The sequence below is a fragment of the Monodelphis domestica genome, chromosome 4, assembly GCF_027887165.1.
Source record: "Monodelphis domestica isolate mMonDom1 chromosome 4, mMonDom1.pri, whole genome shotgun sequence".
Lineage (NCBI taxonomy): Eukaryota > Metazoa > Chordata > Mammalia > Didelphimorphia > Didelphidae > Monodelphis > Monodelphis domestica.
Genome location: NC_077230.1, coordinates 323,779,317 through 323,806,437, shown reverse-complemented (window position 1 = coordinate 323,806,437; position 27,121 = coordinate 323,779,317). Strand labels below are relative to the sequence as shown.

The window sequence follows — 27,121 nt, the reverse complement described above, 5'->3', positions numbered from 1 at the left end:
GATAGCAAGGTGGAACAGCAAGATGGGGAGCAGGTCCTGGGAGGACAGCATGGATGGAAAGGCTGTTCCTCATGAGGATGGAAAAGCTGTCCTCCAGAGAACATCAGTTCTGGTGCTTTTATACTCTTTACAACAGATGCTACGTCATGGTGTGGACATGACCTATATAGTGTTAGTCCCTCAGGCATTTGGTGGGGCAGGGTAGTCATCTTACTAGGGTCTGTCTGGAGGTATAAAGATTCATCTGTTTGTCCATCTTAAATCTAGAGAACTATCAAAGATGATAAACATCTCAGGACCCTGGGGGGGGGGGGGTCATTGGATGTTTCTAGGATGCAAAGGCAAGGGAGTTTCCCTGATAATAATACACCTGGGCTTCTGGGGGTACAGTGCCCATGTCAATAGTAACATGGATACCTGCCTGACTAGGTCATGTTAACCTGAAAATACTATGAAAATTAGCATGTCGTTGCCATCATCAATGATGATGAAAGAATAATATGATTCATTGTTTCCCAACTACTTTTCCAAGGTCATTTTGTCACCCGATTTTATTTTATAATTGTGATTTATTTTTAGTTTTTTAAATTTTATTTAATTAATTTAGAATATTTTTCCATGGTTACAAGATTCATGTTCTTTCCCTCCTCTCCCTCACCCCCCCCCCCTTCCATAGTGCTCAATTCCACTGGATTTTACGTGTCATTGATCAAGACCTATTTCCATATTAATATTTGCACTAGAGTGATTTTTGAGTCTACATCCCCAATCATATACCCATCAACCCATGTGATCAAGCAGTTGTTTTTCTTCTGTGTTTCTATTGGCATAGTTCTTCCTCTGAATGTGTCACCCAATCTTATTAACAAAGGTCCTCATTTATCAAAACTTTTCTGTTAACCAACTCATCTAAGGTTAAAGATTCTTCTTCTTACCAAGCTCCCACTTCTCAGCTTTGCTGTGTAGAGGGTTGGAGATCAGAGGTTGGACACCACAGATCAGAGAGACAAAAGGAAAATTCAAAGATAGACTTGGGGATCTCTTATACTGTTAGGGGAACCAAGGACAGGGAAGTATGATTGACTGACATTACCCAGGCTACTAGGATTATCTGGGAGAGGTTGATGCTTTATAATGGATACAAAAGGGAAGAGTCCACCAAGGACTGGGCTACCCTGGGAGAACTGGTACTAGGACAAAAAGGTGCTTAGCATCTGATTAGAACTACCTTTAGGTCTATTCTGTCTGAAAAGGGTGAGTCCAGGACTTGCCTCAGTGAGCTCTCTGGGGACTGGGCCAGACTTGGGGTCTCCAAATTTCAAGCTGGCACAGCTTGACACAAAGCATTGGATTTCAGGTTAGGAAACACTGATTTGACTGGAATAATCTATATTCATTAGAGGCATGAATTAGGAAAAGTGACTCAGTATCAATGAGCCTCAATATTCTTGCCTGTCAGATATGGCTAATGATGGTAGGACTGTTAAAAAAAACTCCGAGATTGGGGATACACAAGATATTGAAAAAAGAGCTAGATACTGTCAACATGGAATCTAAGAGAACCTCAAGTTTAGTCAGCTTGAAAGATGGTGTAGCATCCCAAGCATATTCACATCTAAGAAATATAATTGATGTATAGATATTGTATCTTCAGACACAAGGTTTGAACCATGATATCTGTGGTTGGACTCTTGACCTAGCCATGCTGCCTTTGTTCAAGGCAAACTCATTAACATTTGGTGCAGAGTCAAATTCCTTTGTAAAAGCAGGGGTTGAAGTCAACACGCCCAAAAGGTGTCACCATTACTTTCCCATCCAATCTGAATTATCTATGCTTCGTGGTCATTGATCCTGGCAATCCCCAATAAAACCTGGGGTAAAGGCGTGATTCTTTCTTGTTGCTGCAATCTTCAAGTTCTCGCTTGACTGTCTCTCCCTTTACTAAGGCTTCTCTGGGCTTTCTATCTCGGAATCCTTACTTCCATGTGTCTGCAAACATCACATTTTCCTTTAATTCTTCTTCCAGGGAAAATGTCATAGGGATCACGCCTGCCCTATCAATTACTTTGACTTGTCCATGTCTCATTCTTCACTCATATTCTCAGACTCCTCACTCCTTCTCGAGTCCCAACCCACAAAGGAAAAATCCCTTTTTATAACCGCCACTGGCAGGTTATAGATGAAGACTCCAAAGTGACGGTAGTGTCAACTTGGAGTCTAAAAGCCCCCAAATTGTATCCTAGAAAAATTTAATGATCTCCAGTTTACTTAGCTTAAAGGTGAAAACCCCAGGTTGGACCTGGTCAGGAGAGAGTTCCTCCCTGAGGGAAAGTCCTACTTCATAGCCTCTCAGACTAACAGTGGATTTTGAGGTAGTTTGGGTGGGAATATTTAATCTCACCACATGTTAAGTATCTTTCATCACAATGGTTTCTCCCCTTAGGCTGAAGTCCTTTATCTAGGTGCTCCAGCCCTTGGCTGGGTCTTTCCCCTTTGTGTCCTCTGTAAAGCATCAGTCCCTCGCTGTTATTCCTGTCTGGAACTCCTCATTTTCCTTTTTTGCCTTTGTAAAGTCAACTGTCCCTCTCATCTTCAGCCCCCAAGTTTCACCTAGAAAGGTGTTTAAGGTCCCCAACTTTAATGGCTCCTTGGAATTGTCCAATCCAGCCCAGTTGTTTCCTAGGGATAAGTGTCCACAGCAACCAGAGTTCAATCCCTGGACTACTGCATAGGCATGGGGTAAGCAGCTCTGCATGGAGGCCCAATTAACACTGTACCCCTTTCCATAAAGAGTGGTTTTCCTGACTATTTAATAGTTCTGTGTTTTTTCCCAGTCAACACCCTTACATAAAAGGACCAAGTTACAGTTCGCAAGAAGTATCTGATCATTGAGATTTCTAGCCAGAGAATTCTTAGAAATACAGATTTATATTTACACAAATTAGATTAATTTAATAGGATAGTCCAAGATGACATCAAAAGGTCAGTATTCTAGAACTGACCAAATATAAAACTGATAAGAATGAGTATTTCATAAGAAGTTTACTAAATACCACACATGCAAAAGCATATAGAGACACTAGAACCTCAAATGCATGTCCTTTTGCACATACTATCTTTTGACTGGAGGAAAAGAGGCTTAGATTATTTTATCACTCAAATGACACCACAGAAAGTACATCCTTCCTCTTCTGTAATTCTCTCCTGGGTCCAAAGTTTTACTGAGAATTCTCTTCCATTGATGGCCTCAGCTTGAACGTTACCAGTTGTATAAATAGCAAACGTCTTTCCTAAGGAGTCAGTTATAAATGTGATAGTCCTCTTTTTATCCTTAGACAAGTTGTAGAAATTGTGGTTCTTCAATAATCTATATCCTATAAGGAAAAAAGTATCAGTACGGAAGAATAGAATTTCAAACCTGAGTGAAAAAGACTTGGGTATTTGGGATGTCCAAAGCAATAATAATCGATAAATAACTATGCTACAGTTAGCAAAGGGGGAGGTACTCCTAGACAAGACCAAGACCTTTTTCAGGCTTTTCCTTTTTACTCAAATAGGCTTCTATATCCAGTATCTCCTTATGAGTGAATAAACCCTTGCCTTTTGCGCCAGAAGTTACTTTCTTGGTTTCTGGAATGTTCAGATATCTCTAGTTCTCCTGACCTGTGTAATTAGAAAATCTTGAACCTTTGGACTCCATCTTCCAGAATTCTTTTCTTGTCCCAAGAATCCTTTTCCCTTCATTCACATTGGTGACTTTATGTTATTGTTTTTAATCTGTGTGTAACTCTTTCCTCACTCCCCCCCAACCCCCCACCCCCATGGCTGGGTGAGTTCTCTGTTCCTCTAGCCTTTTATTTTCCTTTTTGCTTCAAGTTATTATTTGATAAATCTTATGCCCAGCCTTTACCTCTCCAAATTCTTTCATTCCTTCAGTTAGCCTCACAGAGAAGGAATAAAGACTGGGCGAAAATCTTGTCTCCGTTGGCCTATTTGTTGGCTGAAGCAGTGAGCCCTTAAAGTACAGATGGATGCACTCCAAATACCTAAATACATTTTATAATATAGACATTTCTGAAGGATCTTCTCAATTCGTAGGCCTATCAGTGTCTGAGAATCATAGGAAACCTTATCTATCCTCTTCCAACAACCCATCAAATGCAGGGAAAGCAGAAACTCCCAGGAGAGGAGCCATTTTATGCAATTGTGAGGGTTTCAGGCTTCTTGATTTTGATTTCATTTCCAAAAGGCATAATAGGATTATGGATCTAGAAGTTATTTAGTATAACACCCTTCCCACTCAGGACCTTCAAGCAGAAAATAGGAAATTTAGCTCTAAATAGAAGTGTTTTCTTTTTTCTTTTTAAACCCTTGCCTTCTTATCTTAGAATCAATATTAATTATTGCTTCTAAGGCAGAAGAGTGGTGAAGCATTTGAGGTCAAGTGACTTACCCAGGGTCACAAGTTCAGAAGTATCTAAAGCCATATTTGAACCTAGGACCTCCCATCTTCTGGTCTTGCTCTCTGTCCATTGAGCTACCTCAGTACCCTGGAAGTGAGTTTACTAAGGTCATACAGAAGGTGCCAGGAATAAAGTAATGATCTGACTTCCCAGTATAGGAAGTTCTTTCCCGGAGACTATTATATCCTCAGGTTCCTGAGCTTTCTTTATGTTGCATATTTTGTAGGAAGGAGATAAATGATAATTCCTCAGTAAACTCTTCTGCCTGTGCTCCTAAGAAATCTCTTTTCTCAGTCTCATTTCCAGTATTCTTCTACCCTTCAAGAATGAAGCCCTTATTTTGCGCTTTTATATTCCAAGCATGGTGCTCAGATCTCCTAATGCCTCCACTTCACAAAAGGAGACCTCTAGGTTTTCCTATAGGTCCTGCTTCTGCATTTTTTGCAAAACTGTACCCCAGAGTAGCTCCGTGACTACCCTAATAGGGGCCTGACTATACAACGAAGCCAGGCAGCACCAGCAGGACAGAGCTCTCGGTGACCCTCATTGAGTTTGAGTCTTCCCTCACTGGTTTTCCTTCTTGGTTCTGATGCCAACACTCTACCCTGGACCAGCCATGCTATCCTATCTAATGGATATTCAAGGCAAATGTGTCTCTCTATGCTAGGGTGTCATGAGTTCACAAGGACATCATTTCCTTAATAGCAGAGGCACTCAAGACCATTCGTCCAGTAGGGCAAATAAAGGTTCTTGCCCAAATGGCTAATACTTACCATGAAAGAATTTCAAAAACTCAGTTGCTATCATGAGATAAGAAGCATCCATTCTGGGAATGAAAGGTTCCAAACTGGGCTGAAAAACCCCCCTACAGAAAAGAGAAACTAATTATAAACAACATAGGTTATACTCTTTATTGTCCTAAGGGCTATACTTTCTATACCCATTTTGAACAAATATATACATTTTCTCCCCTAATCCTTTGCCACCACACTCCCCCCCAATTTAAGCTATGTCATTATTTAATATTCAGATAGAAACATACCTTTGAAGTATTTCTGTCACATCCTGGGAGGGGGAAAAGAACAAGGTCAGTATAGTTCATGAATCTTTTCTTTTAAGACTTAACCATTATGACAACGTTTTAAAAACTCATGGTGGGGCAGTTAGGCAGCACAGAGGATAGAGTGCCAGTCATGGAGTCAGGAAGACCTGGGTTCAAAATCTGGCCTGACAGTACCTGGCTGTGTGACCCTGGGCAAGTCATCTAATTCCAATTGCTTGGGCCTTACTGCTCTTCTGTCTTGGAACTGGTACTAGGACAGAAGGTTAAGGGTTTATCAAAAGAAAATTTTTAAATAAAAAATTAAAGCCCTTGGCATTCTAGCTTCCAGTAGGGTCTGCCACTTCTCTTTCTTTTTATATTCTTTTTTTTTTCCAACTTGGAAAATCTGGATTCTGGACACACTTTTTGCCCATACTAGGAGGCATTTATTTGAGCAGTCTCTGTTGTGTGATTAGAAAGTTGGTCAAGCAAGAGGTCTCCATTCTCCACATGTTTTTCTTATGATATGATAATACCCATTTATGTATTCTATAGTACAGTGAGAAAAACAAAGGGGAAGAAATGCTGGTAATCTTTAAAAGCCTCAGAGGAATGAATGAGTTTACAATGGCACCATCTGAATTCAGAAATCTAGAAACCCTGACTGCTTCCAGTTCCTCTCACTCCAGCTGCTGCTAAAGAATGTGTGATAGAGGCAGGGAGGAGAGGAAAGGAAAGATTCCAAGCATCAACAACATGGAACACCACCCCCTCTATCAGCACACAGAGCTGTCCCTCCTGCTCAAAAGCCAATCTCTCACTCTAGAATATGACAGAGCACAGAATAATGTGCCTGGCCCATGGTAGAGTATTGGGACCAGTTTTAATCATGGAGAAAATGAAGGGAAAAGTAGACTTAATGAGGGTCATTGAGAAGCTCTGTCCTGTGGGTGCCACCTGACTGACTACATTAGAGCTAGGGGAACCCACTCCCCTATTTTCCCTAGGAAGCACAAGGCACAGATGGGTAGATTTCAAAAGAAATCCTGGGGAAAGGCAATGAAGGAAGATGTCATCAATTTTCCAGCCCCCTACTTAGGTGGTCCTGATGATGTGGTTTGGCCTCACCTGTAGTATTGCCAGGTCTGGTTTCTGGTTCTTTTCTTTCAGCTCAGTGATTTTGTCTGTTAGCAATTTGCTTTGTATGGACTTCATGGCCCTCCACTCCTTCTTCTGTTCCATTATTTTATCTTCCTGGGTAACTTCCGCCTCCATAAGCCTCTGATAAAGTTCTTTGAACTTCTTGTTCATGTCTAGAATAAGTTCTTCCTCTTTTGCGTTCTCCTCCTTTCCCTTCAGGAGTGTATGTGATTCCTGAATTTTTTTCTCCAACATTTTTCTGGACATGCCACTGTGGGCCTGCAGAAAAAGATATTAGGTGATGCATATTATTTGGGGGCTCATAAAACAGTCAAATAACCTAATCCAACTTGTCTTTCTCCTCTGTCTTATTCCAAAAGGTGAACTAACCACCATCAAGTCAAGGTTGAGACTGCCTGCATGAAAAGACTTGCCTCTTTATCTATTCCAAACTTGGTTTCTCAGTTCCCAAATTTATCCCATTCTCTTCTTTGATTATGCCTCTGCTTCCCAAGAAACCCAGCTTTCCTAAGCTCCAGGAAATCAGGTGAATTTACACTTGGTTGTTTTCCTTGATAATTACATTTCCCTTCAGGTGCCTCTTTTTTAGATTTTAGCCAGATATGTCTCTGTCCTCAAAATCCTCATTTTAACATTAGTGGTTGAATTCAGGCAATTGTTTGCTAAATCAAGGCTGCCTTGGGGCAGCTAGGTGGCTGGCTCAGTGGATAAAGCACCAGGTCAGAAGGTGGGAGTCCTAGGTTCGAATCTGACCTCAGATACTTCCTACTCATGTGCTGTCTAGTCCATATCTCTCTTCTGCCTAGGAACCAATACTTAGTATGGATTCTAAGACAGAAGGAGCAGGTTTCTAAAAAAAAAAAAAAGACAAAGCTGCTCCAAGACTTATAGAGCTTTTTATTTCCTGTATGATTTGACAATTCCTTAACTGAAACTTAACACTTTCCAGAAGCTAGTCAGCATACCTTTTCCAATGTTCAGACCATTCCTATAGTCAGCCAGATTTCCTGCCTCTCTACCTTTGGACATGCCATCCCTAAAATACCCTTCATGATGCCTCCCCCATCAGTGAGCAACACAGCCTTCCTGACCCTCACTAACCTCAACGACATTTTATTTGTCCAATTCATCTTACTAGTCTTTGGTTATTTATGGCCTATTGCTGAATTAGAAGTCAGGCAGGAAAGCCAACCTCTGTGTCTTCTGCCACCTTACTTTTAAGTCCTCCAGAATTCAGACCAGTATTTTCTCTGGATACAGTAAGTATCTAATGACTGTTGGATTAACTGTTTCCTTTAGGCTAAGCTGAAGGAAACATGGTTATTTCTGACTTCTTTATTAAATGTATCTAATTTGTGTAAATGTTCCTGTAGTTCTCGGAATTCCCTGCTTAGAAATCTCAACTATATCAGTATTACCTACTTAAGGAGACCCATAACTTAGCTCATAACATATTCATCTGACTGAGTTAGCCATATACTGGGGGGAAATGCTATGGAAATGTGCTCATCATCTATTTAAACCTTATTGTCCTCCATGTACTCTAAGATACAGTGTTACTGATTTCCTTGCTATTCCTTAAACAAAATCTTCCTCCAGACTTCATGTATTTCCTTTTCTTTTTCTTTAAGTCCATACCTTCTATCTTAGAATCAATACTAAATAATGGTTCCAAGGTAGAAGGGTAGTAAGGGCTAGGCAAATGGAACTAAATGATTTGCCCAAGATCACTCAGCTAAGAAATATCTGAGGCTAGATTTGAAATCAGGACCTCCCACCTCCAGGCCTGACTATCCACTGAGCCATCTAGCTATCCCCAGAAATCATTCATTTTCACTGGCGGTCTCCTATACCTAGAACTCTCCCTCCTCATCTCTGCCTATCTTTAAGTTCTAGTTAAAATCCTGCCTCATCAAGAAATGTTGGAGAGGATGTGGTAAAATCGGGACACTATTGCATTGCTGGTGGAGTTGTGGATAAATCCAACTACTCTGGAAGGCAATTTGAAATTAAGGGTTTTAAAAGAATTAATGTCCTTTATACAAGAAAGAACACTACCCACATTCAGAGGAAAAACGGTGGAAGCAGAAACACAGAAGAAAACCAATTGCTTGATTACATGGGTCAAGGGGAATATGGTTGGGGACGTAGACTCTAAATGATCATCCTAGTGCAAACATCAACAACATGGAAATAGATTTTGACCAAGGACACAGTGGGATTGAGAGTCAGTTATGGGAAGGGAAAGAATATGATTCTTGTAACCAAGAAGTAATGTTCTAAATTGACTATTTAGATAATAAAAAAAGGGTTGTACAAAAATATTTATAGCTGTGCTTTTTGTGGTGCCAAAAATTGAAAAATGTGGGGGTGTCAAATTGTTCCCTACAGTGAACAAGTACAAGCTTTGGGTCTTCAATTTAGAAGCTAGTCCAAAAACTTGGGGTTCATCAGGTCTTACCACAAACTTACCCTCTTTCTCCCTCCTGGTCAAATTTAATTTTAAATACCCCTCCCTTTGTCTTGCCTTGAGGGGGAGAGGACTCCATTCTTCCCCTCTCCCTTATACCACCTAATATACCCCTCTATTACAGCTACAAGTTTGGGGTTCCTAGATTCCATGTTGATAGGTGCTGGGAGCCATCATATCATGATGCCTTGACAGAGTCACGCATGATAGCTGGGGAGACCACAGAGTGGTCCTTGGCAAGATGTGATTGCCCACTCAACCTCCCTTTTTTTTTTTTCTTAAACCCTTACCTTCCGTCTTGGAGTCAATACTGTGTATTGGCTCCAAGGCAGAAGAGTGGTAAGGGCTAGGCAATGGGGGTCAAGTGACTTGCCCAGGGTCACACAGCTGGGAAGTGGCTGAGGCCAGATTTGAACCTAGGACCTCCCATCTCTAGGCCTGGCTCTCAATCCACTGAGCCACCCAGCTGCCCCCCTCAACCTCCTTTTACATGACTTCTTTCATCAATGCCCCTTACCTATGAATTGACATGATTATTATATCACCTAATCTCAAAAGAAATAATGCAAGAGCAAAACACCTGTACCCTAATTCTCTAAAACATCACCAAAAGATCAGACCCTTAAGCCCAATCCCAAAAACTATCATAGGTTAACTTTTACTTAGGTACATAATTCCCAGCAAAACTGAAGCTACAGGCCAAGCCAAAAACTTTCCCACATACAGAAGCCTATTCTCATGAAGTCAACACACAAATCAATCATAGAGGCCCAAATTTGAATTGTGTTCCCAGTACCCCTCAGCCTCCATGATATGATTGTTGAATTGTCTTCTAAGAACTGCTAATTAATTATTCCATTTTATTCAAAGCAATACGTAATTTTCCTTGATTGTTTGTAAGCTCAAAACTTCTCACAGGGTAATGAGAAAATTAAGCCACCTATGATGAAATCATTTATCTTGTGTGCAACCTTTATTCTGTCTGTAATCACAATACAAAAATATAGAATGTTGATCAAGTGATTTGTTAAAAGTTGATGTATCACTTTTCCAATTATCTCTTTGACTTTGTGTATCTACGTGCCAAGATAATGGGTATAAAAATAAAGATCAGACATCAGGAAAGTGGAGCAGATGTCAGATCCAAAGCAATCCCATGGCTGTTATGATTAAGCTGTCTTCCGTTTATTATTTTTGTTGACTGATCTTTCACCACCAGTCGGGATACCCTGGAGTCTTGGGCAATGGTGGTCTCTGCCCGTGACAGACAGAGGGGTCCCTCAATTGGGGAGTGGTTGAACAAATTGTGATATATGATGGTGATGGAATATCATTGTGCTATAAGGAATGAACTGCTTGACTTCTATATGAACTGGAATATGAACTCAATAATAATATGAACTGGAAAGACCTCCACGAACTGATGTAGAGAGAATTGAGCTAAGCCAAGAGAACATTACACACAGAAAGTAAAACACTATGGAATGATCCAATGTAATGGACTTTATATGAAATTATGCTATTCACATCTAGAGAAAGAACTGTGGGATGAGAAACACAGGAGAAAAACATATGGCATCACTTGTTTATATGGGTATATGATTTGGGGTTTTGGTTTTAAAAGATTGCTCTATTGCAAAAATGAATAATAATATTAAGATAATAATAATAAGGAGCAGGAGGAGGAGAAGAAGAAGAAAAAAGAAAGACATTTTCTGTGAATATTTGCTTTCTTACTTTTCAAATATAGCTAATAATGATGGGAAGCTTGTTGTGAAAACACCAGAGATTTCAGACATGTGAGAGAGACAGAGATACTTACAGCCCATACCACAACCCATGATGTCAGGGGTTTCTCTTCTTTAAGTAGAAGTTGCTGAATTTTATTTACATTCCCGCCCAAGATTTCCAGAAGCAGCTTAATTTTCTTCTGTAAGAGAAATATGAATAAACAATATTAGGAAATCTCTGTTTTAGGCCTAAGGCCCATGAAAAGTGAGGGGCTGAGAAATTCAAGAATTCTGATACGTCAGTACTATTTGATTGACCTGTAGGGAAGAGTCACAACAAGGAAGGGAAAAGGCTGATTGACTCCCTTATGTTGGATAGGTGAGTCCTCAGAGGCTAGATCTAAGTGATAAACTAATGTGGAAATAACTAAACTGAGAATGTAGGGGGTCATTACCAGTGAACACTGGAGGATTCCCCTGCATGACTCACCCTGTAGCGGAAAGCTGCCACTGCAATGGGCCAATGGATGTGGTAGTTATGATCCTCCGATTTAGAGCAGGTCACACAGAGCAGGGTCTTGTTCCTATCACAGAAGAACTTCTGGTCTTCCTGGTGTATCTCACACATGCCTTCTCCTTCAGGATGCATGACAATGTCAGCCTGAAGACTTTTCAGCTGAGAGAATTCCCAGCATGATGAGCAGCATGAAGAAGAAGAAGCTTTGTTCATAAAACAATATAAACAAATAGTGTGTCCACATTCAATAGTGATTGGCTTAATGGCTTCATCCCAGCAGATAACACAGAGAAGACTCTCTAAATCTTCAATATTAGCAGCCCTGAAAAGAGATAATGGATCAGGGAAGGGCATTTCTCCCATTTCTATCTTTTTTTTTTAGTCCAAAAAACATGTTTCTTGAAATAATAGAGCAAGTAAGTAGTAATTGATGATTTCTTGCATAAATTTGGGGCAAACTCCCACAAACGAAAAACACCATCAATAGAAAGGTTAGACTTAACTACCAGGACATTTTGTAATAACATCTAGCATTAATATAAAATATTAAGGTGTTTTCTATATATCACACGTTATGTTGTTTATTACACACTGAGGAAACTATGGGTAAAAAGTTAAGTGGCTTCCTAGGGTCAGGCAGCTAATTAAAATATGAGGTAGAGAATTCAAACTCAGGACCTCCTAATTCCCAGGCTTGAACATTAGCCATCTAGAAGCTAGTGACTACCTAATACTGTGATGGTGAACCTATGACACATGTCAGAACTGACCTGTGTAACCATTTCCAATGATTTTACGCAGCTGCATGCAGGCTCAGCAAGCCTCAGGGCCAGGAGCTACCCAGGGAACCGTGCAACCATAGCCTTGGCCATGCCCTGGCCCAGCCCAGGCTGCTCTACACATTGGCCACAGAGATGGCTGGCAGCTAGGTAGGTGGGGAGTGTGGGGCTCCTGCGGGGGTGGGAAGGAAAAGTGAAGCTGGTCAGCCAGCTGGGGAGGGGAGAGAAGGGTAGGGGCAGGTGGAAGACTGGCCTAAGTGCAACAGAGGAGTGCATGGAACCAATTACCAGACACTTTTAGCACCCTGAAAAATATAGCAATGGTTTACTCAGAATTTTTCCCTCTACATTCTTTTGTGAGACTTTATTCTCAGTGTTAAATAATAACAAAACCAACAAAAGAAACAAAAGAAGTTAGTAGCACTTGCTTGGGCTTGAAGTGTACAAAAATACCAACCTTCAGTTGAAGATTTAGTCAATGAAATTCAGCAACAAAAAAGTCAGTAATAAGTTAAAGAATTTCCCCCTCCCCCTCACTTATCTTACTTCCTAGTACCCTACATAAATTAAATAATATCAAGACCAACAAAAGAAACTGACTGACAGATGAACAAAGAAGTCACTAAGCAGGTAAGTTAAATAACTAGTTTTTGGTTCATTAAATACAGGCATATATTACAATTATATATTTTTGTTATTTAAACTTTAAATATCACAAAATTATACTTTTTTTCTCAAATTGACACACCACCTGAGTTATACTTTGTTTTTTGGTGAATTTTGACACACCAAGCTCAAAAGGTTGTCCATGACTGACCTAAAACTTCCTAATTTTGTAGGTGGAGTCATCCAAGATGGAAGCATCTTCCCCCACAGAATACAGATTCCTTAGTTTCTCTTCATCATACGTAATTCTCTAAAACTATAAATGGTAGCCTAGAAATAGGAGGTACTGGTCATAAATATGGCCTCTGACATTTCTAATTGTGTGATCCTGGACAAATTACCAAACCAGTACACAGTATTGATTCTAAGAAGGAAGGTAAGAGTTTAAAAAAAAAAAACCCAACCTATAAATGCTAGAACAGTTTTCAGTCTCCCTTGGTAAAAAAAAAAATAATAATTATAGAGGTTGTTTCCTCAACTGGGATTCCCTTTATTGGTTAAGTCATTTAGGTGCAGAACCCCCCCCCCCAAAAAAAAATTCAGTACCTTTAAATTTTTCAAAAAGACAAACTTCCCAGTATGAACTTTTAAAAATGTAAATATGGACTTAACTATCTTAACTAAGCCATGTCATCCTTACACCTTTAGAATTTCCCAACATAGGTTAATTGGGTGCATAATTCTAAGAGCTTTAAAAATGCACATCAAGAGTTGAACTATACAGACAGGAGTAGTCTTTCCCTTTCCCTTCCCTTCCCCTGATGCTTTAATATATTGACTAGCCAGTCAATAGTGCCAGAACCAGCAATAGTCAGAGGCAAAAGAAAAAGGGGGGAGGCAATGAGGTATTAAGGGAAGAATAGCACTTTTGGTGTCATGACTTGGCAAACCCATTTCAGGGTTGCTCATCCACCTTTTTGACCCTTTTGTGTGCTTAGGGGTACAGCTAGATGGCACAGTGGATAGAGTGTGGGACTGAAGCCAAGAAGTCTCATCTTCCTGAGTTCAAATTAGGACTCTGACACTAGCTGTGTCAGAAAAACACTTAACTCATTTGCCTCAATTTCCTAAATGGTAAACTACTTCAGTGCCTCTGCCAAGAAAGCTTAACAAAGAATCAGATATGGCTGAAAATAACAATGACAATACCATTTATTAGTCTTAATTGATGGGGAAATAGGCTAAGAGAGATTAACTAACTTGCTCATAGTCACACAACTAGTGTGACAGAAAGCATTGCAACCCAGTGTCTATTCAATAGAAGGTCCATGCTCTTTTCACTCCTGTCCCTGAATAGCCTTAATTTTGATAAGAAAGCAACATGTTACAGAGGAAATAATGCAAGATTTGTCATCAGAATATCTATCATTTGAGATCTGACTCTATCCTTGTCAGCTTGCAATCTGGAGACCCTAATTCTACCTCTATACCATGAAAATTCATCCCAGGGAGACTCACCAGTTTCTGACTGAACAACAGATCTTAAAGTGCTTGATAATCCCAGTTTAGGTGGGGCTAGCAGACCTAAACAAATGCTAAGTACCCTTTTAGTCTTAGAAGTTTCCCCTATGGCAGGGGTCCCCAAACTTTTTATACAGGGGGCCAGTTCACTGTCCCTCAGACAGTTGGAGGTCCGGACTATTAAAAAAAAAAACAATGAACAAATCTGTATACACTGTCTGGGATAGTGGAGGTTGCAGCCCTGGCTATGATGGGCCTGTCACATCTTGCACAGGCCCATCACTGCCACCACTATACCGGGCAGCAGTATACACAATGCTGAATTCCCCAGATCACTGACATCTTCCATTGTGCAGCCATATATCCTTTGCGAGGTGCCTTGTTCTCATTCAGTTACTCTTAGAACAAGGTGCCACAAAAGGATCATGTCACCAAAAGTAGTACTGCACGTGAGCGACACTGCACTTTGCGGCGCTGCCACATACTGTGCTCCTATCACTGACCACCAATGAAAGAGGTGCCCCTTCCAGAAGTGGGGGGGGGGGGGCATAAATGGCCTCAGAGGACCCCTGCCCTATGGGATCAGATCCATTCCCTAGGTGCAGCAACTATCCTTTTTAGTATCTGTAAATTGACCCCTCCCTGATACCCCCAGCCTCTGGCTCTGGTTTTCTTTCCTGTCAGTGTAGTTTGGACCTCTCATTTCCTTAATGTCGGATCAGTCATATTTCCCTGTCCTTGGTTCCCCAAATGGTATTAAGTTCCCCAAATTCTATTGTTCTTCAGAGTATCATCTAGCAGGGTGATCCTCTCAGAGATACTGTTGCCAGAGTCCCAGAGCCTTTGGCTCTGTGTGGTGTTTAGGCCTTGACTCTGTGAGAGCAACTGAATATTAAACACTGTCTCTTTCCTAATTAAAGACTTGGTTTTCCTGACTACTTTAGTAGTTCTGTGTTTTTCCCAGGTTGAAAGTCCATTAAATTTCTCTTTACCTATCTCCAAGCTTCCCAGCCAGCTCTGAATCCTTGGGCTTCAATAACAAAACACCTTTTCTCAGAGGGACACATACCTCTTTTTATTTTTTTTAACCCTTACCTTCTATTTTAGAATTGATGCTAAATTCCAAGGAGGAAGAGTAGTAAGGGCTAAGCAGTTGGGGTTAAGTGATTTGCCTAGGATCACATAGTGAGGGAATGTCTGAAGCCAAATTTGAACCCAGAACTGTCTCTCTGTCCACTGAGCCACTTAGCTGCCCAAGACTCCCACAAGCATACCTTCGAAACCTTTCCAAGTGTCTGCCTCTCAGAAATCCAGCTTGGAGAAACATCTTTAACTCACAGCAAGCAACTAACTCCAAACAAAGCTGTGGCTGGGCTTTTATATGTTTTTCCCAGGTACTCGTCCATCCTGATAATCTGTGTAGAACACCAGAATAAATCAGTTGTAAGACACAAGGTACTTTTTCCCTACCAGGAAAATCCTTTTTTGTTTTGTCATATTCTTAGACTTCTTTTATCTTTCAGACACAGAAAGAAAGGGATGTAATCCTCAATCAATCAATCAATCAATCAATCAACTAACTACATTTATTACTCATTGCTAGACTTTGTGCTAAGCTTATCAAGTTAAAAATAAGGTAAACAAATATATCACTCTCCTTCAGGAACTAATATTCTGAAGGAAAGAACTTGAAAATAAGTAAGTACTAACAACCTGGTTTTGTGGAACCACCACATTTTCCTTTGTCCTTTGGGAACTTGAGACTCACCTTTCCCTTGGGCTGAACAATGGGCTCTTGAGCATCCATTAAGCAACCTGAATAGGAGTGATAGAGATACTCAAACCTTAAGTACATTTTTGTCTTCTTAGCCTCTCTTAGAGTACTCCTTGGTACCCCAGTCTCAGTCTTTCCTAAGGCTCCTAGAACCAGTCCCTATTTGTTTCCTTTCCTTCATTCCCCAGATTGTATAGAGATCCCCAAGTTCTTCAGTTCAGTGCCTTTTCCAGAGACACTGTTCCCAGAGTCCCAGAGCTTATCTCTGTGTAGTATCTTGCCCATGACTCTGTGTGGAGGCCATTAGAGCTTTGTCTTCCTTGTCCTGATTAAAAGCTTGTTCTTTCTAATTACTTTGGTGTTTCCATGTTTTTCAAGGTTGACAGTACTTACAAAATATCTCAGGTAAGACCCCCAGCTCTGAGGATGAGATGGGGGAGGGCAGTGCAGTTGAGAATGAGAACATGCCTTCTGGAAGGCTTTAAGCTTAAAAGTTTTGCTTCTAGGAAACAGAGAGGGAATTGACTCAACTACTTAATTAAGCCACATCTATATACTTATATACACAATTATAATACCTAGTAAAAATAAGGTCCTTAAATAGAACTGTCAGCATGGAATTTAGGAATCCCAAACTTGTAACCTAGTGAGACCTGATGAACCCCAATTTTCAGCACTAGCTTGTAGATTGGAGACCCCAAAGCTTGTACTTGTTCCCTGTTCCCATGGGAATCTACCCTGAAGGGAAATGACAATCCTGGTTGGGTGAGATAAGCATATGCTAAGGACCTTCTTTGTTTTAGGTAGTCTCCCCAATTGTATTAGAACCTTTCCCAGGAAGATCCACAGCTGAGCAGGAACCATCCTTTAGTATCTATTGTAAGCAGCCCCTTCTCTTACACCCTAGCCTCTAGCTATGATTCTTTTCTGAAGCTTGATTGTATCCTGTCAGTGTAGTTTGAACACTCCTGTTTCCTTGTAGCTATAGTGATGTCAATCATCTTTCCCTGCCCCTGGATTTCCAAAGGGTATATAGGTTCCCCAAGTTCTTTTGTTCCTCAGAGTCCATCCTGATTTGGTGGCACTCCCAGGGGTTAGTGACCAGGGCGTCTTGACTCTGTACAGTCATGGGAAGCAGCTCTGTTGTCATATTTAGTAGCTCTAACCCCTTTTCCCTTGATTAAAGAGTGATTTTGACTATTTAATAGTTCTGTGTTTTTTCTAGTTGACAGAACTTAGAACTTGGTTTTCAACGTAAAAATAGAGATTTCCATCAGTTCTCTCTATCTCCTCTTGCCTGGTACCAGGATTTTAGTGCTTGTTTAAATAAACTGAGATCCAATAATATTTATTTTGTTGTTGCTATTGTCCCTATTGTTGTCAACATAGTGTAATAGAAAGTATCCATAGAGAACGAACTCCAGAACCTCCAAAGGGCTTTGGAAGAAAGGATATAGTCAACTCTCCCTGAATCTTGGTTAAGTCTCACATCATGTAAAGTTTAAATAAGGGTACAAGCAAGAAACTGCTACCTTCAGGCAGATTGCTTGAGGTGTATCAGCAGATAAGTATAAACAGTGAATATAATTTGGTTTAAGTTAAAATACAAACTATAACCAAAGACTTAGAGAGGTAGAGTGTTTTGGGTGGACCAAATACTGGGGTGGATCCAAAAGAAGACATGGGTAGGATTTAAGCAGGCTCCCTAGAGGGTTTCTGAAATAAGAGTGTTACCTTTGAAAAACACAGAACCACATAAATAGTTAGAAAGAACAAGCCTTTAATCAGGATAAGGAAGACAAAGCTCTAATTGGCTAGATACTGTCAACATGGAATCTAGAAATCCCAAACTTGTAGCCTAGTAAGATCTGATGAACCCCAAGTTTTAGGACTAGCTTGTAAGTTGGAGACCCCAAAGCTTGTCCTTGTTCCCTGTTCCTGAGAGAATCCACCATGAAGGGAATCTCAGGTTAGCAGTTTCAGACTGAATAGTGAACCCTAAAGCAAAAATAATCCACTTTAGGCCAGGACTAAGCCCAAATCCAGATTCTTTTGTGCAGTAGGCAGTGCTTCGGTCTTGAAAGCTGAAGTTGGATACTGGGAAGGAGGGTTTGATATACTGGGAGAGGCTTCTGGGAACACTGTGCTGGAGAAGATGTACCCCAAAGGGGGACTTTTTTTCAATGAACTGGCAAGTTTCTAAAGGAAGAAGCTAAATTTGGGGGTTCTATAAAACAAAATTGCCAAAGGTTTGACAATTTTTAACAAGGCTAGGTTGAAACTATAATAATTAAGGCTTTTCAAACACTAAAGTATTTCACACAAATTCCTCTTGAGGCTTATTAAAGCCCAACATCCCCAAAGTAGTAAAAATACAATTATAGAAATAGGAAGCTAGGTTAAAGAAATTCATTAAAATAACCCTAGTCAAGGCATCCTCCTCATTATTCTGTCTAAAGCTTAATAGAATTCCTTTATGGTGCAACAAGGTCAGATTGGTTGTGTTAAACTGAAAAGAAAACCACAGAATTATTAAATAATCAGAAAATTTATTTTTATTTTTTTAATTTAGGAGAGGGGTTTGGCATATTTCCTCAAGGCCTCCACTCAGAGCTGCAAGCTACAAACCCACACAGAGCCCTGAGACTCCCCTGGCTGCTCTGGCCACTGACCCCTGGGAGTGCCAACAGTGCTAGATTGACAGCTCCAAAGAATAAAAGAAATGGGGGGAACAGTATAGTTGATTGGCTTTACAATGGCTACAAAGAAAATGAGGAGCCCTAGACAGGATTATCCGGGGGAGGCTGATGCTTCCCATTGGTCACAAAAGGAAAAGATCCAGTCAAGGGCTGGGCTACCTGGGTAAAGGACTTGGACACCAAGGGAGAAACCACAGGGACAAAAAGGGTACTTCACACCAGATTGAATTAGCTAGCTCAACCTAAACTACTTTCAGGTCTATTGTTAATAGGAGACCTGTGAGGTTGGACTTCCCTCCAGAGGAATTCTCGTGTGATTAGGTCTAATGCTGCTACCAACTTGGGGTTCTCAAGGTCTCAAGATTGGGATTTCTAGATCCCAAACTGATTGTTGCAATCTTTTCCTAATCTCTAATAGTCAGAGAAATGAAGAAGAGTAAGCCTGAGGGGCCGTGAGGAAGGCAGGAATCTTAGATTTGCACCAGTAAACAAGTGCACTATTCAACACAGGGAGATTTCCCAGACATTGAAAGCACCAGCAGAGATCACATAGGGCCATAAATATCACAAAAAAAGACAAATTCATAATTCCCATGTTCCCTTCAATGTCATAAAAACAGAATAAATTTAGTTAGTCATTATCTCATATATCCCTAAAGAAGATAAACCTGATTAAACAGACTATAGTTAAAGCAAATTAGAATAAAGATTAAATTGCATTTAGAGAATTCACAAAGAACTGATTGATAAATACATTTGCATATCACCACGATAATCTTACAAACTTGCAAATTTAACTAACTTTGGGAAACTCAAATTCCCCAATTTGGGGTGGGGGTTGTTCTACCTGAGGACTGTCAAATAGTCTTCCCTTAACATTATTATTTAATAATGTAACAGAAAAAGGACTTTTAGTTAACCAGGAATGGACCTGATACTTGAACAATAAATAAAAAGAATTTGGGCATATCCCTCTGGCAGGCAAATCTAAACATCAAGAAACATTAAAACTGGAGTAATTATAATAATTATCATCAGTTTTTAATAACAAAGTCTCATTGTTCCTGATAATTCACTATCATTATCTGTTTAATCAGCAGATTGAATTTTGAGTCTCTCAGCTATCCCCATGGAATCATCTGATCCCTGGAAATATTTTTCCTTGGAAATTCTGCAATCAGCCTCATTCTCAGGGTCATACTGGTGTATTCCTCTGGGGAAATCTGCTTCCCTGATTCCAAGTGTCTCTCACAGAAATTCCCTATTTAACCCTGCTATAACCTATCAACAAGAAGACTCAGTAGAATTTAGTAAGGCCTAAACAGCCTCCTAAATTTAGTTTTTCAGTAACTAGTTCATGTGAAAACCAGTTCAGTCTTTATGCAGTTAATCTTATTAACGACAGAGCTATAAGAAGAACATTCAATTAAGAACCTTGTCATTCCTCTAGTTGGCATGGGACCCTGGGCTTCCCTTTGTACATCCTGTCAACGGGGAATCTAGAAGTCCCCAAACATGAATCATGTAACCATGGAAAAATAGTCTAAATTAATGAATTAAATAAATAAACGAAAAAAATTTTTTTGACGATTGTTTTTTGACATTTAAAAGATTTTCTTTCTCCTTACTTCCAAAGATGGTAAACAGTCTGATTATATTCTAGGTTATACTTAATGTAACATATATGTCCATATTGCTCATGCCATGGTAGAAGACCCATATCTTAATTTGAAATTGGGGTGATTAACAATTTTGACATATTTGTAACATAGTGTGGACAATATATTAAAATCCAGATTTAGACAAGAAGAACTCAAGCAATAGGGAGTTACTTATTCCTAGAAGGGGGTAATTAATTGTTTAGGGACTTCAGAGAAGCTTGGGATGGAAGTAGGTGACTGGAGTGCCATCTGGAGGCTGATGCTGATATTGTGCTCTAAGTAACTCTCCTAGACCTTGCTCCTTGGAAGCCAAGGATGTTAGTTATAGTAGTATAGCAGGGTGATGGAAAAAGCCATGTCAGGGATTTCAGGTTTCCACATTTTTTGTTATGGGTCTGGGGTATTGCCCTCCTCCCATCCTGGGAATTCTCCACCCTCTCCCAGATTATTGCTTCCATGGGTGTTCCAGGGAGCAGTCCAGGAGAAAAGGCGGAGAAAGAATGCAAGGATCCCCAGTGTACCTGGCTAGGGAGAAAGAGCTATCTGAAGATGGGGTCTGGCCACAAGCAGCCAATAGGAAGCACTGAAAGGAACTTAAAAGAGGACTGAGGCCAATAAGAAGTCCCAAATTCATACTGAGGAATCCGGACATTGTGCCAGACACAAGAACCTGCCAACTGTTGCTTACTATCTGATTCTGAGTCACAGATGCAGGGTGTAGACTCTTGAGGATGAAGGGTGCCTACCCCTACGGGTGTTGTTTCTGGGTGAGTGTGGTGCTATGTACCAAGCAAGGGGTGAGTTTAGAAATAAACAGTAGTAACTCTGTGTCTCTGAACTGAAGAGTAAAGTACGGTCTCACTTCTAACCTCCAGTGCCTCTGACGCTTGCACAGAAATAGCCAAAGTAGGAATCCCAGACCAGAGGGAAACCTGTGGTTCTGGTACTCTGAAGAAGGAGAGTTCTCTAGCTGGCTGACAGTAGCTGAGCCTAGCAATAGCTTACGGATAAAGTAAAATATATCCATCCCACAAGGCACCCCAGTGGTGGGACACAGGAGTCACAGAGCCACTTGTCCTGTCAGATGAGCTGATGGCCTGATGAAATGGAGATGGGATGACTTTTGAAAGCAACTGGCAAGGAAAGGGAGGAGGACGGTTTGAAAATAGAAAAATCACTCTCTTGGTTTTGGTACCTTTTTTTTTTTTAAATAAAAAACCTTTACCTTCCGTCTTGGAGTCAATACTGTGTAAGAAGAGTGCTAAGGGCTAGGCAATGGGGGTCAAGTGACTTGCCCAGGGTCACACAGCTGGGAAGTATATGAGGCCAGATTTGAACCTAGGACCTTCTATCTCTAGGCCTGACTCTCAATCCACTGAGCCACTCAGCTGCCCCTTGGTACCTGTCTTTGGGCTGGCATTTTTTTCCCCCTCTGAGCTTTATCTTATCTCTTAATCTATGCCAAGAAAAAGCCAGCTAAATGGAGATTCTGATATCTACCCCTAAAGTTAGAAAGTTTGAGGCTACCTCTCTCCTTCTATCTATTTCTCTATCTTTACTAATAAATGCTTATAAATCTGGTAATAAGCCTCCAGATTAATTTTTTTATAACACTTATATGAAGAATTCCAACAAGCAAGAAAACAGGAGTGTATTGAAGACTTAAACCTAGGTGAGGATCTTTCAAAGTTCAGATTAAAGGGGTAGTGATCAGATTTCCTTGGAACAGATCACTTTGGGAGTACTAAAAGATTGCTGGTCCTCTACCTAAACTGTCCTTGAGATGCTGGAATAAATCAATACCCAAGAGAGGAGAAAGTTCCCAAATAGCCCCTTTTTCTACCAAAAAAGATGAATACCAACTTGATTTTTCCCCTCCCACTTTTCCAGCTTCCTTTTTTGTGTGAGGAATTCCCTCATTAGATTCTAAGATCCTTGATTATCTTGTGTTAGACAGAATTGAGTGTTATTCTCAGGATGAGCATTCAGCCTTCAAAGGCTAGTTTGTTACCTTTTTTTGACTGAAGACTCCAGGACAGGCTTGGGAGGGAGACTGGTGAAGGACAGAATGTACAATGAACAGCTCCCATTACTCCCCTTAGCTCACCTGAATTGGGTTGGAAGCACAGGTGTTTTGATTTGTAGGTTAAGTCTTGGGGAGGAGCTATGTTTATATATTGCCTCTTTGCTACCTAGTCAGTCAGCACTTCTTAGTCCATCATCAAAGTACTCTCTTTCAAGAAGGGGAATAAACAACTGCCTCTTTTTACTCCTGTCTTCTGATTCCAGGTTTTGTTTATTGGAGTGAGTGGGGCATTTGTCATCATTTTTTATCTCACACAATCTTTTTCTTATTTGTTCCCCAGCACTTAGCACATTGCTTGGCACATAGGTTGTGCTTAATAAATATTTATTCAATTGAATTGAGTTGAAAAGGACAACAGCTCAATCTAGAGTCTGGCTCTAACAAGTCAAAGTCATGAAATAGCTTGGAAGAATGAGCAAAAAAATAAAATAAGAATTCTATATAAAGAGTTATAATGGCAACAGGGATGCTCAAATCACAGATCTAGAAGAAGAGAAAGATTCCAAAGCATTTACCAAAAAAAGCCTCAAAGAAAAAGACATTTTGGTTAACAAATCCACCCAAAATTCCTGGAAGGGATGAAGCAAAGATTTTTTGCTTTTTTGTTATTTTAAGACATAAAGTGATTTTTAAAAAGTAGTGTCAAACTCAGATAGAAGTAGAACCCTATGGACCACATACTGATTTAGAAAACTACAAATACTACTTATGGTGTGCGGTATTTTTATTAGCTTTGCTAAGTATTTTTCAATTATATTTTAATCTGGTTGGGCAATCCTTGGAAATGTTATGGGTTATACATGACCCATTTTGATACCTCTTATTTAAATAACCAAATGAGAATGATAGAAGAAATGAGAAAAGAAATGAAAGTATAAGAAAAAAAATTATAAAAGTGAATTTACAGCTTGGAATTAGAAATACAAAACCTTGCCCAAGGGGGGAAAAACCTTGACTAAAAAAAAACAACTTTAAAAGAATAGAACTTTATTTAGGAAAAAAGTAGTAATAAACCAAAAGATTGAAAATTAGAAGAAACTAGATAGAGAATAATAGAAGATATCTCATAGCAAAACAATCATCCTGGAAAACAGATAAAGGAGAGATCATTTGAGTGTCACTGGACTACCTGAAGATCATGACAAAAAGGAAATGACCTAGATACCATATTTCAAGAAGTCAGAAAATTGTTCAGATTTGCTAAGAACCAAAGAGAAAGAATCCATCAGTCACCTCCTGAAAGAAATGACAAAATGAAAATTCCCAGTAATATTAAAATTAAAATCTAGAGCTTCTAAAGAAAAACAAAACAAAACACAAGCAACCACAAAGAATTCAAGCCCCAAGGAGTCACATGATTTAGTAGTCACCACTTTAAAGGTATGCAGAGCTTGGAATATCATATATCAAAAGGCAAAATAGAGTATCTTTAAAGTCAACAAATATTTACCCAGCCAAACTGAGATCTCTGATGAAATGAGTAAGCTAAATAATTTACATTCTAATATAAGATAATATATGTATCCCCTAAAAAATCTATCAATCATCATTAGGATTCATAGAGTCTAAATAGAGAGGGTGTTGGAGTAGTTATGTTATGTTTTGATGATTTTTAAAAAAATTTTCCTTTCCATCTTAGAATCAATACTGTGTATTGGTTCCAAGGCAGAAGAGAGGTAAGGGCCAGGTTAAGTGACTTGCCTAGGGTCACACATAGGTAGTGTTTGAGTTCACATTTGAACCTGGCTTTCAATCTAAATAGATTTCAATCTATATAGATAAACTTATTTAAAATATATTGAGAATATAGAAAAATCAAATGAGGAAGGTGCAAAATTATCTGGGACAGGGAAATACAAGGTTAAGAGACAGATGAAATACAGAGTTCTCTAGTACTGAAAAAAGTCAATGAAACTCAGAATCTAAGCGTGGGTTTGAGGAATATTCTGAGAAAAATAGGTAACATTGCAAATTGAGCATATACTTTCCATTTTTCTGCCCAGAGGTAATAAAGTTTCAGAAGGGAAAGAATTTATCTCATTGTCCTTTCTTGGAAACATGGAGCTTTCAAAAGCCCTAACAATATAAGAGCAGCCAAACACTGTGACTCCCCCCCAAAAAAGACTAACCGCCTTTAAAATGCTGTATTGTAGAAGGGATTTATGCGTCAACTAATCTTCAGTTACCCTTCTTTCCCCCATTTTATCAGCGGGTAGGAAGTAGCAATAAAGCTTTCTTTTCAAATACACAGATCATATCCTGAGATTTCAAAACAAAACAGAAAATGGTTTGGTACAGCTTGTGTCAAGTTCTTTCTCGTGCCTTTTCTGTGATATTGTTCATATAATCTCATCCCATCGCTTTCCCATCTAGTGGTTACAAACATTTAACATGTTTGTTTGTTTTTTAATTTGTAATTTATTTTCAAAATATTTTCCCATGTGTCCATGTCTTCTTTCCCTCCCCTCTCCCAGGAGCCGACTAGCAATTCCACTGAGTTTAACTTAAGTTTTTTGATGAAGTACCTGGGCAGCCCCTGGGAGAAGTCCTCAGCTTGTATGCAGCTGGTGGAAGGCCAAGAGAGATTCGGGTGCCAGAAGGATTAGGTTTGACCCGCAGCCCTAGATCGCTTCCGTACAGAGAGGCAGGGGGCTAAGAGCGGTTTGAGCTTTGAGGTAGGGGTAAAGCGTCCGGGGTCTTTCTGGCCAAACCACCCTAAACTCATTCCTTCATTCGGGACGACCCTGCTGAGCTGGTTCCCCAGCACTTGGCGCTTCCACCGCGTGGGAAAGTCAAACTGGGAGTTGCCCACCTCTCTGAGGCCTTTCAAGGGAGTAAACCTGGCTTCGGGACTTACTGTGCTTGGGAGGGTGAAATGGAGGTCTCTCCCAACCAAGGGACTCCCACGCTCTGCTCTCATAAAAATGCCTCCTACCCAGGGTCCCTCTGATAATGGAGAATTGCAGCCTCATTCGACTGCCCGCCTCTGCCCTCTCTCTTCCTCGTTCACTACTGGAAAACAGCAGAGCCCCACTAATAAGCGTAGTGTGTCTGGAGTGTGCCCCATTCTTGATGGCAGGGGTAAAAGGTGGGACTTCGAGATGGCCTAGCATCAGATGTGTGCCCTCCGGGAGACCCAGCCAAACTAGACCGTGCAGGATTTGTAGGAGTGATCCTTCCAGGAACTCCAGTTGCTGGGTTACTTTCAGCGAGGTGAGAAAGGAGAAATACAGAACTTACCCTACACCTTTGACAGGGTCTACACACCTTTGAAATGGTCTAAGAAGTGCCCGCTGAGGTTGCCTTCGAGTTGGGGTCTCGCTGAGCCCCCAAACCTCCATGCCCAGGATTACCAAGATCCTCTGCCCTCCCTCCGAATGCCTTTGCTCTAAGATCACCTTCCTTTTATATTATATAGATTTCTTTTAAAAAATTTTTATAGTTTTCTCAATTACACGTATAGACATATTTTAATTTTTAAAATTTAAATAAGATTTCCACATAAGTTTTCCAATCATATGATCCATGTTATCTCCCTCCCTTCTTCCTTCCCCCCCTCCCAGAGTTGACAAGCAATTCAATCTGGGTTTAGAGAGAATTTTTAATATTGTTTTCCGGCATTTTGCCGTCCTTGTTCTCTACCTTCCCGGTCTCCTCAAGACACAAGTTATGCCGACGCTATCTTGCAATACGGATTGCCCTGCTTACATCCCTCAAATAGGGGGGGAAGGGGGAAGGATAAAGGAAATAGAGTGAAGAGTGGTATGCTTCCTTCCATCTGCATTGACTCCATCAGCTCCTTCGATGGCAGTGAATAGCCTTTTTAGTACTAAGTCCCTTGGAGCTGTCTCTAATTCTTGCATTCCTGAGAATAGTACAGTAAAGTCATTCACCCTTGATCATGGGATGTTATTGCTGCTACCCGGAGTAGCATTCTTCTGTTTCTGCTCATTTCACTTTGCGTCACTTCATCGAAGTGTTTCTTAAGTACAGTTTGCATGTTTCTTCCCGTTTGGAAAGGGAAGGTGAGCTCTCTGAGAGCAGAGAGCATTTTTACCCATCTTTATTTTCTGCGCTTAGCAGCGTCAGATGCCTAGGAGGCATTAAATACATTTTGTGGATCGCGCCCTTTCTCACTCTCTTTCTGATAAGCTGTTTTAGCAAGGAAAGTCAGGTAGGGAGAATTCAAAGTTAGATCTGCCAGCAGTGGGGCAGCAGGCACCAGGAGGGGGCGTAGGAGGTCAGGGCAGCTCTGCGCCTGCCTTCTTCAGAAAGTACATAAAGTGCGATCCCTGCTTACCTTCTGGGGTCTGCACACTCCAGATCTTTTGGTGCCATTCTTTCCAGTGGAGAGTAGGCAGTGCCAATTGGGGCGGGGGAGGGGGGCACAGGAAGGATGGTAAATGCCCTTTCCGGTGGCCCACGTTGTGTCCTCCGCGGAAGGCGCCAGTTAGATCTAACTCCTGGATGTCTGTCCCCCAGAGCTGAGAACAGAAATTGAGGTGTGTGTGTGTGGGAAGAGCTGCAGGGTCAATTCAGTTTAGTAAACATGTCACAAGTGTCTAGTGCGTGCTGGGCACACAAATTAGAAAAGAAAAAGAAAAAGTTCTTG

At 40.5% G+C, this 27,121-nt stretch overlaps 1 protein-coding gene across 2 annotated transcripts; it reads right to left on the bottom strand.

Annotated features, from left to right (window-relative positions):
- Nucleotides 1–622: 622 nt before the first annotated feature.
- LOC103095795 (tripartite motif-containing protein 43-like) lies at nt 623–25,385 on the bottom strand. Of its 2 annotated transcripts, XM_056794878.1 has the most exons (8): nt 25,035–25,385; nt 15,564–15,704; nt 11,357–11,705; nt 10,959–11,066; nt 6,634–6,924; nt 5,506–5,528; nt 5,237–5,328; nt 623–3,374 (listed from the first exon to the last, which is right to left on the bottom strand). In XM_056794878.1, exons 2-8 carry the CDS (start codon nt 15,614–15,616, stop codon nt 3,157–3,159), a joined length of 1,134 nt encoding a protein of 377 aa, XP_056650856.1. In that variant the 5' UTR covers nt 15,617–15,704; nt 25,035–25,385; the 3' UTR covers nt 623–3,156. The 2 variants fall into 2 exon arrangements, with proteins under 2 accessions (XP_056650856.1, XP_056650857.1); XM_056794879.1 differs by lacking the exon at nt 15,564–15,704 and having other exon boundaries at nt 25,035–25,367.
- Between the last annotated feature and the right edge of the window lie 1,736 nt (nt 25,386–27,121).